The 16,168-nt window shown below is 39.8% G+C and overlaps 1 protein-coding gene across 1 annotated transcript in view; it reads left to right on the top strand.

Moving 5' to 3' along the window:
• Positions 1-11,255, top strand: part of DLK1 (delta like non-canonical Notch ligand 1) — a 34,025-nt gene extending 22,770 nt beyond the window's left edge. Inside the window, exon 5 of the mRNA XM_021007307.1 lies at positions 9,461-11,255. Within this exon, the coding sequence (XP_020862966.1) occupies positions 9,461-10,196 (736 nt within the window). The 3' untranslated portion in view covers positions 10,197-11,255. The remainder of the gene's footprint in view (positions 1-9,460) is intronic.
• The last annotated feature ends 4,913 nt before the right edge of the window (positions 11,256-16,168 follow it).

Raw genomic sequence — 16,168 nt, 5'->3', positions numbered from 1 at the left:
CTCTGGGTGCCATGTTTTAGGAAGGACATTGACCAAATGGAGTGAATGCAGAGGAGGGATGACAGGATGGTTAGGGCAGGAGTGGTGAACCTGTGGCCTCAAGGCCACACATGGCCATCTAGGTCCTCAAGTGTAGAATCAAAACAAATTGTTCCATGAAGTTTGGATTCAGTCAAAAGGCCCCTGGTCAGGGGATTGGATATCATGCTAGATAACTGCTGGTTAAGGAACTAGCATATTTAGCTTGCAGAAGAAAATGCTAGGGGTGGGGTACAGGATAACATAAAAAAGAGGAATTAGATCAGTTTCCAATTTTGTTATGATGCAATAGTGGCATGTGATAGATGTGCACACCTATAGTTAGTCATCTGGGTGCTGCAGTGTATAGAGCATTGGGCCTGGAGTCAAGAAGACTCATCTTCCTGAGTTCAAATATGGCCTCAGACATCTACTAGCTATATAACCCTGGGCAAATCACTTAATCCTGTTTAACTCAGTTTCCTCATCTATAAAATGCGCTGGAGAAGGAAATGGCAAACCACTCCAGTATCTTTGCCAAGAAAACCCCAAATGGGGTCACAAAGAGTTGGACACGAGTGAAACACTAATAAATAACAACACAACAACAACAACAACAACGACAACAACAACAACAACGACGTTTGTCAGCTGTATTGGTCAGTATCATTCACCCTACCCAAAACCATTGCTGTGATCGGCTTAATGTGGATGACAGTGGAACGAGTAGCACTCTTTCTTGTTTTGTGTCCTCAAATAGACAAGATATATCAGAACAAATTAGAAACGATAACACCCCATCTGGTAGTAAATGCTTAGGGGCAGATGGTGTTGCCTAACTAAACTAACTAGCTAAAGTGAGCAAATTTTGAATGTATGTGAAATGAACTCCAATGATGAATGCTTTTATTAGATGCCAGTACCACTTCGTAGCAGAATTGGAAGCAGATCTTACCAGCTCTTGACAAGGGCTTCCTATTGTTTTAGTCAGTGATATCTTCTGCTCCGGGTTGCACTCCAATATTATAGATCATTATAAGGTAATTGTAAGAAATCATTTCATGCCTGAACCCAGATTAAATCAAAGAAGATTGACAGTTTAGGAGTTATTCAATATCTGAAGAGGGAAACGCTGAAGAACCTGAAGACGTTGAAAACGCTACCTAATAATGAAATGGATGGCTAATATAATTCTGGTGACTTGAATGACTTTGAATGGGTATACTTAGAACAGAATTTTGAAAAGATTGAAAACAAGAAGATACCTTAGAGGTCATGTAGTCCAACCCCCTCATTTTAGAGGTGAGGGAAAGAAAAGTTAAACAAATTACCCAAGGTAACACAGATTGCAAGTGAAAGAAGCAAAATTTGAATCCAGGTCCCCTAAAACCAAATCCAGTGCTTTTCCCACTGTACCATGGTACCTCACTAATAGAACAACTATGCTAAAATAGAATAATTTTAATAATCTTCAGTCACCATCATGAATAGATACATAAGTTGCAGTTGTTACCATGGCTGTTCTGTTTGTTGTTCGTCCTTCATTTTTGAAGAGAACCGGTGACATATCACAGGGGATATCTTGACTTGTGTATGAATGGGATTTAAGTGAAGCAGAGTTACACAAAGTCATTAGCCTCACTCCCTCTTCCTGAGTCATCAAAGTCCAATGGCAGAACAAAAGGAAAAGTGGCCCATGATGCAGTAGATGACCTTGGTATCTTCAATGTCTGATTAAGCAAGCACTAAGAACTCCAGAGAGACTGCGTCAGCTGCTTTCATGGCCATTGAAGAGAATTGTTCTCATCTTACTCACTTTGCTGGGGAAAGTTTTCACGTTCTTGGAATAGACATCCCTCTAATTTACTGACAGCTTTGAGGCTTCCCAGTTACCCTCTGCTTGTTTAGCCTGTCCACCAAGATGGTTTTACCAGGTGTGGCTGCTGAGTATGTTACAGCTTCTTGGAACTACAGGTGAGAATAGGGTGAAGGTGGACACCAAAAGTGGATGAGCAGCCCAGAGGTGCTGGGGGAAGGGATGTGTTACCATGTTAAGGACCATAGGAAGAGCAGCCCAGAGGTTCTGGGGGAAGGGATGTGTTACCATGTTAAGGACCATAGGAAGAAAGGTGTAGCTATTTAGGAATACTCCTAAAGACAAGTGTCAAATACCACTACGGCAAAAGTGTCATGAGAGAACTATTGAAAACCTGTGGAAACATATTATGCCAGATAACTGCTGGTTAAAGGATATTTAGTCTGGAGAAAAAAAAACATTTGGGGATGTGAGGTGTGTGATAACACATAGAAAAGAACATGTACCTTGTTTCAATGAATGTGACAGAAAACTTAATCACTATATTACCTAAGGAAAAAGAATTTTTAAAAATGTAGAGTAGGATCTAGAAAACAAAAATACATCAGAAATTACTAATACCCCTAATTATCAATTGAAAATGAAAAGACAAAGGTTAAGGCAGGGGTGGGGAACCTGAGGCCTCAAGGCCACACGTGGCCCTCTAGGTCCTCAGATACGACCCTTTGAATCCAAACTTCACAGAACAAATTTGTTCTGTCCTAGAGGGCTACGTGTGGCCTGGAGGCCACAGGTTCCCCACCCCTGGTTAAGGTAATACAAGAAGTGAGAGTACTCCAAACAACAAAATCAACAATTCATCATTATTCAAAAACTATAGTGCAGAGGCTTAAGAAACAAAGAAATCAGAAGAGAGAGAGAAAACCCTCCAGAAAGGAAGATGTGGAAAATTTTGGGTTACCTCTCTGGTCAAAGGACATTGGATATGATGGATGTGTGAGTTGGGTCAAACACAGAAACAGAAAGACCACGGACTTAGAGACAGAAGGAGTCTTAGAGATTACCTTGTCCCACCCTTTCATTTTATAAATAGTGACCCTAAGACACATAGAGGTTGAGTAACTTGCTCAGGATCATATAGGTCCCAGGATTCAACCCCAAGTCCTCTGAGTCCAAATCTAAACCTTTTTGCCACCATACCACGTGGCCTCCCTGGGAATTACTATAATAATAATTATTATTAGAAGTTGTAGAAATGTGGACTCTTAACATCCCAGAAATGGGAACTAGGAGTCACCAGACTTTTCCCCAGAGATTTCAGTGTGACATGCTGCTTTGCCCAAACCCAACCTCAACCCCCCAACCCCCTCAAAATAAACATCTGCACAATGTCAAGGTGGACAGTAATATCTCTTCACATCAGTCAGTCAAGTCACTCAATTAGTCAATCGATAAGTATTTTTCAGCCCCTTACTATGTGACAGGAACTATGCTAAGTGCTGGGGATATAAAGAAGAATCAAAAATAGTTCCTGCCCTCAAGGAGCTTTCACTCTAATTGAGGAGACAATATGTACATGTGTAAGAATATACAAGATACATGCAAAGTAGGTAGCAGGCTTTCTTTCAAGTCCAAGCTAACATTCCACCTTCTACAAGAAGCCTTTCCTGATCCTTTTGTTAATGCCGCTACTTTCTTCTGTTGATTACTTCCTAGTTATATTTTATATAGCTTGTTGGTACCTGGTTGATTGTATATTATTTCCACCATTAAAATGGGAGCTCCTTGAGATCAGAGATTATCTTTTTTCTTTCTTTGTACAATGTCTGGCACATCATAGGTACTTAAGAAATCTTATTGTCTGATTGAGTGACAAGGTCATCCATTCTAGAGTGCTAGGCATTTATAGCTAGGGTAGACCAGGAATGGTCTTCTGCAGAAGGTAGTGATTGAGTGATTCTAGAGGAGGAGGTGAGGAGAGAGGGCATTTCAGGCATGGTGGGAAGGGCCAGTGCCAAGGCAGAGAGACAGGAGATGGAGGGTCATGTGTGCGGTATAGCAAGCACACTAGTATGGTTAGATCATAGAGTTCATGGATAGGAGTTATGTGAAAAAAAGAGACTAGAAATTTAGGAAGGGGCTAGGTTGTAAAGAATTGTAAATGCCAAACAAAAATATTTAAGTTTGAATGTAGAAGGTGTTAGGAAGCAATCATAATTTTTTGAGTAGGAAGACAGCAAAGTCAGGTGTATATTTGAAGAAAATCATTTTGGCAGCTCTACGAAGGATGATTAGAGAGGAGAAAGATGTGAGGCTGGGAGATTAATTTGGAGGTTATTGAAATAGTCCAGGTGAGAGGGGATGAGGACCTGAGGTTATGACTGTGTGAATGAATAGAAGGGACAAAGGTGGGAGATATTATGAAAGTAAAAATGACAAGATTTGTCAACTGGTTTGATATGTGGAGTGAGAGAAGGATGGCGATGCCCTTTGAAGTAGCAAGGAAACTCAAAAGAGGAGAGATTTTTCTCTTTTTGTAGGGGGGTAGTGTTGGATAGTTCAGTCTGTTTTAGACCTGTTGAGTTTGATATGCCTTCAGGACATCTACTTCTAAATATCTATGAGCTACTTGGTGATTTGGTACCTAAGCTCAGGTGAGAGACTAGGGCTAGATATGTAAATCTGGAAGTCATCTTCATAGAGATAATTAAATCCATGGGAGAGGACGAGATCACCAAGTGAAAGAATTTTTAGAGAAAAGGGAAGAGGGTTCCAGAAAAGGACTCGAGAGTACATCCATAGTTAGTGGGCATGATCTGGATGAAGATCCAAGGTCCAGTGAGGGAGACTAAGAAGAAGCCGTAGGACAGTTAGGAAGAAAAGCAGGAGAAAGCAACGTCTCAAAAACCCAGAAATGGAGAGTGTACAAGGAGGATTTTGGGAAAGGAAGAGCTCCCTATTAAAGATGTTTTGGATAGGGCTAGGAAAAAGGCATTTGTGTGTCTTATAGGGGCTGTGGTTGAAAAGTGCTTTCCCCTTCTTGTCTTCTCTGCAGACTGTGGGATTAGAACAGCACCTTTACTGTCTGACTTGGGTGATGGGTTGGTTAGTTTTGTGGAATAGCTTTTTTTTTTCTTTTCCATTACAAAGGAAGGCTCATTTGGTTAAGAAGGGAGAGGAATCTATTTGGTTATGGAGGTGATGTAAAAGCAAAAGATATCAGTAAAATTATTTTTACGTAAGGAAATAAAAAATATATGGTATGAAATAAAAAAGAAAATTGGACTTCCAAGCTTTATCCCCCAAATGGAAGCATGGATGCAATTTAAATTTTCCCACAGCTTCATTCCTGAACCCTAGAGATAGCTTTAAAATGCATTTATTAAAAGTCATATTTGAAAGTGGTCTTTATTGCCCTTATATGTCACTTCCTAGGAAGATGCCCATTTCCCATTCCCACCTCTGGTTATAGATGAATTATATTATGAGTAATTTGAGTATTGTACAAACTGTTGGTATTAACACAAGGAGCCTAGGAGGCAAGAAGATCAGGGGATCTAAGAAGGGCATCAGCTTCTCTCTTACCCTGGGAGTTCTGCAGCCAGTGCAGAAAAGCAGAGAAAATAGAGCCTTTACTCTTGGTATTGACCCTTTCACTGGTCCCCACAACTCTATCATTAAATGGTGGGCAAGTACAAGGGAAGACCATCAGAGCAGTAGGACAGTATTTAGTCTATCAACATGAATTTATTAATCACTTGCTTTGTTCAAGTCACTCTTCTGGGATCTTCAGATAAAAAGACCAAAGTGAGATAACAGTGCTGCCACCATCAAGAAGTTAACATATTGACAGGATACAACAGGTTCATGGATAAGTGAATAATGGATATATACCAATGTATCCATTATTCACTTATCTGTGAACATGCTGTATCTATTAATATATAATATATGTGTATGTATATCGTGATTTCAGGGGCAGCAGTACTAACAACTGGGGAAATCATGAAAGACCTCTTGAAAGATGTAGAATTAGATCTGAGGAGGTGGTGAGAAAAGAGAGCATTGCAGGCATAAGAAAAAGCCTAGATAAAGTCATGGAGGTGAGAAATAGATTGATTTGTATAGGGAACACCAAATAAGATATTTCGACTGGAATGCATTCAAGGGGGAATAATTTGTAATCAGCCTGGGAAGTTATGCGAGAGATAGATTGGGAAAGGCAATGAATGTAAAACAGGGGACTTTTTATTTTGCCCAGGGTGACCTTGGGCAAGAAAGTTGACTTCCCTAGGCCTCCATTTCCTCATTTGTAATATGAAGGGCTTGGACTAGAAGGCATGTGAGATTCATTCCAGCTCTGATTCTACAATCCTGAACAAAGGTTATGCTATGGATGGAGAGAATCAGACGGAGGAGAGAAACGTGGAGAACATAGGCTGAACAAGGCTAGGGAGCTGATGAAGAATGGGGAGCGAGGGAGGGTCCATTCCAGATGACTCCAAGGTTGGGATGGTGCTCTGTGGGTATGGGCTTGCCCCTTTGTGCATGCAGTGTCTTCTCCTCTGAGGAAGGGTTGTTGCGTGTATATTTTCCTTTATTCTTGTCCATAGCTGGTGAATTGCCTGAGGCTACTGTCTTGAGGATTACCAGTAAGGTCATAGGCACAGAGGTAGTAGATATCCTGGGAAAGTATATAGCTTTGTAAAAGCCTGGGGTTGCATAACCTGGGTTCAAATCCTACCTCAATACTTAGTATGTATATGACCTGAGCAGGTTACTTAACCTTCCTGGGCCATCTGTAAAATATGGGGGTTGACTAGATCACTTCTGAGGGTCTCCTATTCTATGATACTTTGACTTAGCATTAGAAGGGATGATAGAGATCATGTCATGAAACTCACTGATTTTATAAATGGAAAAAATAATATCGAGAGGAGAATTGACTCATCCAAAGTTACAAAACTGATAGAGGCATAAATAGGACTTGAATACAGGTCTTCTAACGTCAAATGCAATTTTGTTTTTTATTCTACTTCCCTGAAACTCAGTTTCTTTATCTGTAAAATGAGGATAATACCATCTGCCTAACAGAGTTCTTTATAAATGATAATTACATATATGTATATGAACTCTTATTATTACTTTTAGTCATGTACCCTTGACCTAGCTTAAGGGATCTGGCACATGGATCCTTAACTTGTTGAGCTTATGGTTCAGGTTATGATAACTATCAAATGGCTGGCCAGTGCACACTAAAGGACACTTTTTTTTGGGCAATTGGGGTTAAGTGACTTGCCCAGGGTCACACAGCTAATAAGTGTCAAGTGTTTGAGACTGGATTTGAACTCAGGTCCTCCTGACTTTAGGGCCAGTACTCTATCCACTGGGCCACCTAGCTGCCCCATAAAGGACATTTTAATAAAGGGCATAGATCTCTCTCTTCTCTCTCTCTCTCTCTCTCTCTCTCTCTCTCTCTCTGTCTCCCAAGTTTTTCCTTTCCATTCTTACTTCTTCCTGTTGACCAGCCACTATGAGAAAGAGTTTCTCCCTGGGGAAGCACAGGCTGGAATAGACTTTTTCTTATGATCAACCCTTGTTGACTTGGTATCCTCCAGATGTGTCAGTCATCCAGCAGACGATGGGCTGCCCAAAAAGAGTCCTGCCATGTGGTATAGTGGGATGGGGACTGGACCTGGACTCGCGAGCTCTCTGCTCTGATTTTAATTAGATAAGTGTACCAGGAGAAGTCACCTTGCCTCTCTGAAACCTTACTTCCTCTTTCAATTAAGTGAAGATAACAAGGTTTGCTGTGAGGAAAAACACTTTGTGAATCTTAGGGGACCGTTTTTGTTTTGATTTTGGTCTTCCTATCCCTGCTACTTAGCACAGTGCCTGACACATAGTAGTACTTAATAAATGCTACTTGACTGACTATAGACATGTGAGTTGTTATATCTCTAGTTCTTTCCCAGCTATCCTTGCTTTCCCTCCTCTCCACTGTGCTGAGTCGATGACAGTCTGTGACTGAGGGGAGAATGCACATTCTATCCACGCAGTTCACATTTAGCTCTGTCACAGACTAGCTGTGTATCTTCTTCCCCTCCCTTTCCCTCAGTTTCCTTATTGGTAAAATGGGGATGAGAATACTTGTTTTACCTCCTTATCTGGTTGCCATCTCATATCTGTTCTGGAAAGCTGATTGTTAAATCTTCAGAGTGAGCATTTAAACCTCAGAAATCACAAATGCTACAAATCAGGGCTTGATGTATTGTTTTGTTGATTGTCTAGACTTATTAAAGTGACAGAGCAAATGGGAGTGATGCAGGTTAAACTTAAAAGTGTGTCATATTTATATATATTTTTTTCCTTCAAGAGAGCTGGTTGTTAAACATTTGCCAGCATACCCTTGACTATGACTATGGAACACTGAATATAATGTCAGATATTTTTGGACTTGTTGGTAAGGTTTGCTGTGCTGGTTTTTTTGTTTGTTTTTGTTCTTTGTTATGAGTGATGGCTTTCTGGAAGAGTAAGAGTTGAGACTATATTGGGAAATGTAGGTAATATAAAAACAAAAGATGTCAATACATTAAAAAAGAACCCTAAATAAATCATGTCAAATTCCCTTCTGCCTCTCCCCAAAATATCTGCACTATATGCCTCTTGGAGGACATTTTCTTCGTATTCTCTCAACAGGCAGTCAGAAAAAATGACGGATCTTAGGTTGCATTAATAAAGGTCTAATATTCAGAATGAGGGAGATGATGGTCCCCTTATCTTCCGCTTGTATCAGGCTGCCTCTTTTTGAGCACCATGTGTTAGAAAGCACAAAAAAGCCAGAGTATGTTCAGGAGAATATGAATGATAATTGATTGAAAGAATTGAAGATATTTAGAATGGAGAAGACTTTGAGAAGACATTATAGTTGTCTGCAGATATTTAAAGGGTCATCATGAAAAAGGATTAGATTTATTCTGCTTGGCCTCAGTGGACAGAAGCAAGAATAATGGGTAGATGTGGCAAAGAGGAAGATTTCAGCTTGATATAAGGACAGCTTTCTCACAAACAGAGAAATGGCCAGCTTCTGGGGGTAGTGAGCTCCCCTTTTCCTGGAGGTTTTCAAACAGAGGCTAGAAGGCTACTTGGAAGGAATTGTTGCAGAGGGAATTATTGGGGTTGTAAAGGGTTGAATCCCTTCTGATTCTGACATTCTATTATTCTGTGACAGAGGAGTCTCTGAAAAAATTTAAAGAAACATTTGCTGCTCTTCAGTCATTTCAGACTCTTTGTGACCCCATCTGGGTTTTTAATTTTTTTTTTTTTGGCAAAGATGCTAGAGTGGTTTACTATTTACTTCTCCAGCTAATGAGGAAACAGAAGCAAACAGAATTAAATGACTTGCTCAGGGTCACAGAGCTAGTAAGTGACTGAGGGTAGATTTGAACTCAGGTCCTTCAGACTACAGGCCAGGCATTCTATCCACTGCACCATCTAGCCACCCTGAAAAGAATCATGCCAGCCTTCCGTGAAATTGTTATCAAAATATACAAGGAATTCTGTTGTAGATATACTTTTCTTTACATCTTGTAGCTTCCTTTCTCACCTGTTCACCTTGTGCCCTAGCTCTCCCTGCCAGAATGGAGGAGCTTGCATTGATGACAATGGGCTTGCCTCCTACACCTCCTGCCTGTGCCCCGAGGGCTTCTCTGGCAACTTCTGTGAATTGGACCTGAACAGCTGCATCCCAAATCCATGTGAGAACGGAGGTATGTGCACTGATATCGGTGGGGACTTCCGTTGTCGCTGCCCGCTGGGGTTCATGGACAAGACCTGCAGCCGACGTGTGGGGGACCATTGTGCCAGTGGTCCCTGTGAGAATGGGGGTACCTGTGTGCCTCATGCCAGAGGAAGCTTTGAATGCCTCTGTAGGCCAGAATTCTCTGGGCCCACTTGTAACCATGGCCACCCAGGAACCAAGACCAAGAGGGGTCCTGGGCTGCCTGACCACCTTTCCTCTGAGATGCAGGGCAGGATTGCCACCCATCAGCCCAACCACGGAATGCTGAAAATCACCATGAGGGAGCTCACCAAGAACAGTAAACCTCTGCTTAATGAAAGCCAGATCATCTGTTTCACCATCCTGGGGGTTCTGACATGCCTGGTTGTCCTGGGCACTCTCAGCATTGTGTTCTTCAACAAGTGTGAGGTGTGGCTTTCCAATGCCAAGTACAGCCGTCTCCTTCGTAAGAAAAAGAGCTTGCTTCTTAGGTACAGCAATGGTGATGAGCATACCATTAACATCATCTTACCTGAGAAGATGAATCTGAAATCCTACAGTAAGTGCCTGAATGAGATATGAGCACACAGTGCTGCCCTCACCAAGGCCTTCCTCTACAGAGTCTTAGGATGTGTTATTTTCAAGTTTGTGATTGTGTGCTGTGTGGTTAGGAGAATAGCTCTATATCTGTGTGTATATTGTATTTATGCTACCAGGGAAACTTTCAGACCCAAACAGAGATGCTCAGAGAGCAATTTGACTCCAACAGTGGGATTTTGCAAAAGTTTTAGGTCTTTCCTTAATGAAAGAGAAATGATGTGGTGGCAAGGACCCTGGATTTCTTTTGAATCACTGCTCTGCCAGTTACTGCCTATGTCACCTAAACACATTACTTCCTTTCTCTGAGCTTCAGTTACCTCATCTTTAAAATAAAAGGAATCGTATTAGGTGATCTAAATTGTCCCTTCCAGCAAACAGCCCTATTCTTGGCTCTTTCACACCTTTTCCAGTTCACCATTCAGTTGATTGGCTAGCAAAGCAGATCTGTTAACTAAGAGTGGAGAATTTCTTCATAAACTGTAATAGTCCATTGATGAGAGTATGCTTGGTAACTTTATCCTGGGCATTTGTTTTTCCCATGTTCATTATTTCAATAATTACAGCATTTGTGGTCTAAATGTATAGAAGGAGTATGTATAAAAGTGCATTTGGAAGCCTAGTAGAATGAAAAGATCAACCTTGAGCTCAGAAGATCTCCGTTCTCTTTTCAGATCTGCAGGTAACTTTCATGAACCAGGTAACTTTCATCTTTGGGGGGGTTTTATCTCTTATTCTGAAAATTTAAAGAACTTAGATTCAAAAACACTCAAACTATAAAATCTCACAGTTTTGTGATTTTTCTTTAAATAGAAGAAAGTAACTTCTATGAGAATGGATTTAGTCCACCTGAGACTTACATATAATTCTTGTCAATTTGATTAATTCTTCCTATTTCGTTTTTTATCAAAGCGAGTAACACTACCTTCCATATAAGTATGGCCATAACAAATTATTCTGTTTATACCAAAACATGTGAATTTTGTCAACAACTATTTCAGCAGACATGTTACTCAGAAAATAAAGTGTGAGGACCTATAGCCATTTATGTCTACATCCATATCATCCCACCAATTTTTTGATTCCTTAGAAACACTATCTTGAGTGAAATGATGTTACAGGGGAGTAGTGAGTTCCATGGGCTCAAATATTAAGATGAGTAATTGAACAGTGTCATAGCATACTTTTGTAGCCATGTAGAGGAGGTATGATTATAGCATATAAATGCTAGTGTTACTTAATTATGATCACTGGAACAAACTGTGCTAAGATCTCAATAGACAGAGAGAAGAGGTCTTGAAAATTGGCTCCACAGATAACATATTGAGTATTTGAAGGAAATGTACACATGGAATCTTGAGATTTTACCAAATCCACTAAGATCCTTCTAGAATTTGATGACTGGGTTCAATGCCTTTGTTTTCAGGGTTATGTTGACCTTTTTTCCATGTCTTGTTGTGTAATAGATCATGTGGGAAAACCCATGTGTTGTATTTGTATTGCCAAGTAAATTTCGAGTCCAAATGTGAAAGTTCAAAAGACGCTTCCACCAAACAAGACGACCATATATATATTTGAGAAAAATCAATTCTTAATTTGTTTAAAAAGAACTGATTTTATTTTTAAATACTGCTCCTTTAAACTTAAAGAAAATGTTTAATATGCATCTTTTTGGATCCCCCATTTGGGTATCTGGCTAGTAGAAAAATGATTTATTATCGGACATAAATATTTCATCTCCCAGACAAGTTTGAACATGAGTATTTGGTTTCATTGGTATCCCTGCGCCCTGCTAAATTTTCTCCACGTACTTTTTCCCTAAGTGTTAATAATCTAAGTAGTTATCTAAAAATTCATGGAATATTTGAAGAAATAGGTATAGTGAAAAGGGTGATTCAGATCTCAGGAGGTCTGAATTCTAAGCCCAGCACTGCACCAAAAAGTTCCGTGACCTCAGATGAGGCATGCCAACTCTACAGAGCTGAATTGATTGCCCTACCTACCTGTCAAATGAAGGGATTGGATTACAGTGCTCTGGCTGTAAAATCCTATGATTTTAGAAAAATACTTACTACGATAAAGGAGTCAGTTTATCTTGGAATTCTAATTTACTCTTCTCATTTGGGTCAAGCCCACCTATATTTCCCAGAGGTTGGAACAATGCCAATTCTTTCTCCCTTTAGTGACAAATTATCTTTATCAAAATTTGAGATTGAAGCCTTAGCAGAAAAATTATTAAAAATAATGGGTCTATTCTGCAAAAGGCCCATCATCATACAAATATACCTCAATGGGAAGAACAGAGGCTTTCCTGAAAGATTGACTTTACTGAAAACAAAATGTAAACCTAAAGAAGTCATCATAATAGTAGCTAGGGTGTGCCAAGGATTACAGGCTACTTTCTCACAAAAGCCCTCAGAGGGATAAGGATTATTATATTTATTTTGCAGATGAGGAAACTGAGACCCAGTATAACTTGCCCCAGGTCCCATAATAAATTTTGGAGACAAAATTTCAACTAAGATTTCCTGTTGCCCACTCCTCTTGGTGTTACATGTATTGTCTCTAGTCTGCATGAAAACTGAGTTTTTACTAAGGTACTCATGGGGCAACTAGGTGGCACATTGGATAGAATACCAGAGCTATAGTCATGAAGACTCTTCATGAGTTCAAATGTGGCCTCAGACACTTACTAGCTGTGTGACCCTGGGCAAGTCACTTAACCTTGTTTACCTCACTTTCCTCATCTGTAAAGTGAACTGGAGAAGGAAAATGCAAATCACTCTAGTATCTCTGCCAAGAAAACCCCAAATGGGGTCATGAAGAAGTGGACATGACTGAAATGACTGACCAAACAACAACCTCAATAGAACGGACCTTTCAGGTCTTCCTCAAAGGTTGGGTCTCAATCAATGGACTGAAATCCTAAATCCCAAATGAAAAGGGTGGTTTAGTAGCCTTATCAGGCACTTACAAGGTACCATCACAACTTATTGCTTAGTCAGTTTTCTTTCAGATTTGCAGTTACCTTACTACTATATTTCATATATATATATATAAACAAATATATGTGTGTTGTGTGTGTCTGTGTGTATCTTGTATTTATATTACTGAGTAAACTTTCATGCCCGAAGAAGAGACCCCACAGAGCAGTACAAGTAGGATTTGGATTAAGATAATTTGATTTGATTTTTAAAGAAAAGTGCATTGACCCATTATGCAGTCAGAAGAAACTTGCCATCATTGGCCTCTTGGACTCTCCCAATATTGTGGCAGCCTAAAAAAATAGCTCTTGTCAACTCAGAAGGAAAATTTACTTCTCAAAAAGCTCTTTGTAAACTTGAATGCCCTCACTGATGGCTGATGTCCGAGTGCCACCTTAAACGTTAAACCTCATTCTGTCCTATATACTCATCAAGGAAAGAATTCAACTCCTCATGATTGAAACATCCAAGGAAAGGAAATGGAGAATGCAAAGGAGGCAGTGCTGCCTGTTGGGAGGACTGATCTAGCACTCACTAGGATCAAAGTTCTAATCTTATTTCTAGTATTAGCTTATCATAGGACTTTGGGGGAGGTCACTTTAAGTATTCTCTCCTTCAATTTGCCCATGTTTCAGAGGAGAAGATATATTCCATTACTTTCCAACTCTTAAAAACCTATGATTTTTTAATGAAGGAAAACCTTCTGTGACCAAGAAGGATTCATTCCTTTTTTGCTTTATAAGTAGTCCCTGTCATATGGCTCTGCCAGTCGGGCTACACCTCCATTTATTTTTCACTGTTATGAATTCCACCAGCTGCCCTCCTTATTGGAGAAGATTAGTCAAGTTTTTAAATTGCAATTTAAGATGTGGTGAAGCATCTGACCCTGTAGGATCTTAATGAAGAGAGAAGTTGCACAGAGACTCATGAAACAACAGAAATAACTCACATACAGAATAGAGGTATTTCTTACAAGATGGCTCCATTGCCAAATTAATTTAGTGCCTCATTTTAACTCCCTCTGCTTCAGTTTCCTAATCTGAAAAATGTGAGAGTTTAACTATATGATTTTTAAGATTCCTTCTAGCTCTAAATGCGTCCTCTGCCAGAATTCTGACAAAATGAAATTCATTTGGCAGACCGGCACAATTGAAATATAACTAGCTCTAAATCAGAGCTCTATGTCCAAATTCCACCCTTGATATTTATTATCCATGTGACGTTAGGTAAGTCATTTAACTTTCCCGGGCCTCAGTTTCCTCATCTGTAAAAAGAGGACTAGATATTTTCTGAGACCTCTTCCAGATCTCAATCTAGTAACCAATGATCCTGTATTACTAATGTCACTGAGTCCTCCCTGGGTTTAGGCCAGTGGCCTCAGATTCAAAAAGTAATGTATCTCTGCTGGCTGCGTATTGACTAGAAAACCACAAATTAACCTTATGTACGTTGGGTTACATTTTTATTTATTTTGTTCAATATTTCTCAATTACATTTTCATCTGGTTTGGGCTAGGCAGTTTTCCTGGCCCTAAGTTTGACATTTATGGAGAGGACTGTGGCCTTTACAACTCATTCTTATACTTGTAGCTGATATCATCCCTAGATTTTTCACTGAGAGTATAAAGATACAGGTCTGTATGATATAGCTGGGTTGCTGAATCAGGTTTTGAATCCAAACATGGGCAACCCACTGAAAAATCCAAAACACAATGTGATCAAAATTCCGTTTTTTTCTTAAAAGAATATCTAGTTTTCCAAAGGAAAATTTCCTTCAACACCCTTTGAATCTCTTGTATTTGAGTGGCTGTTCAGAAAAAAAAAAGCTCTTGTGAAACAGTTGTGGATGTTTATCTTTTTTTTTTAATTTTTAATTTTTTATTTTTTCCATATGCTTTTGAGTTGAAAATTTTTCTCCCTTTTCCTCCCCCCCAGCCTCCCCAAGAGGGCACACAATCCGATATAGGCTTTACATCTACATACCCATTAAACATATTTTCACATTAGTGAAGTTGGAAGTAAAAATTAAAACCAATAGGAGGAACCATCCAAAAGATGAAACAAAACTCAACAGAAGGCAAAAATAAGTGTTAGCGATTTGACTTCCATAGTTCTTTCTTTGGATGTGGACAGCATTTTCCATCCCGAGGCCTCTGGAGATGTCTTAGATCCTTGTAATGCTGAGAAGGGTTCAGTTTAACAATCTTAGTCATCGATACGCGGCTGTTATTGTGCACAAAGTCCTTGGTTCTGCTCACTTCACTCAGCATCAGACCATAAGTCTTTCCAGGTTTTTCTGAAGTCAGCCTGTTCATCATTTCTTATAGCACAATTGTGGATGTTTATCTTAATAAATACCTTTTAATTAGCCCAGGGCTAATTACAGTCTCTTGTCATTGTCTATAGCTTCCGATTACACGTCTTTATTCCTTCAGGCATCAACACTGCAAAGATGCTTGATTCTCTTTGGTGCGGGTGCTCCTTCCACTGACAGATTACAATCCCTCCTTATTTTATTAGGTGGTTTAATGAATTGTGATAGAAGAAAATCTCATCCCCAGATTCTGCACCAGGCTCATCCTCTGAAAACATTGTCAGGCCCATAATGAAAGCTTTTTCAGCTTGGTAGGAGCTCTCAGAGTTTGTGTTCCACATGCATGGCCTTCAAGGTCCAAATGTGAACTGCAAACCTCTGCAAGAGGACTTTAGTAAAGTCTTATGAGTTCGAGAGTTACAAATTCACATGAAGGCCAAATATTAGGCACCAGGATGAAAGATAGTTTCATTTCTCGACATAGAAGAATCTCATCAGTTTGAGGCTTTGCTTGACCCCTTATTTCATTGACTCATTTGTTCCATTATTGACATTAAGTGCTTACCATATGTAAGGCACTGTGCTAGGCAGTGGGGATATAAAGTCAAAACACAACAGTGCCTGCCCTCGAGGAGCTTACATATCTATGGAGATACACAT

This window comes from Phascolarctos cinereus, unplaced genomic scaffold (assembly GCF_003287225.1).
Source record: "Phascolarctos cinereus isolate Bilbo 61053 unplaced genomic scaffold, phaCin_HiC Scaffold_2;HRSCAF=192, whole genome shotgun sequence".
In the NCBI taxonomy this organism is placed as follows: Eukaryota; Metazoa; Chordata; class Mammalia; order Diprotodontia; family Phascolarctidae; genus Phascolarctos; species Phascolarctos cinereus.
This window is presented reverse-complemented; position numbering and strand designations above follow the sequence as displayed.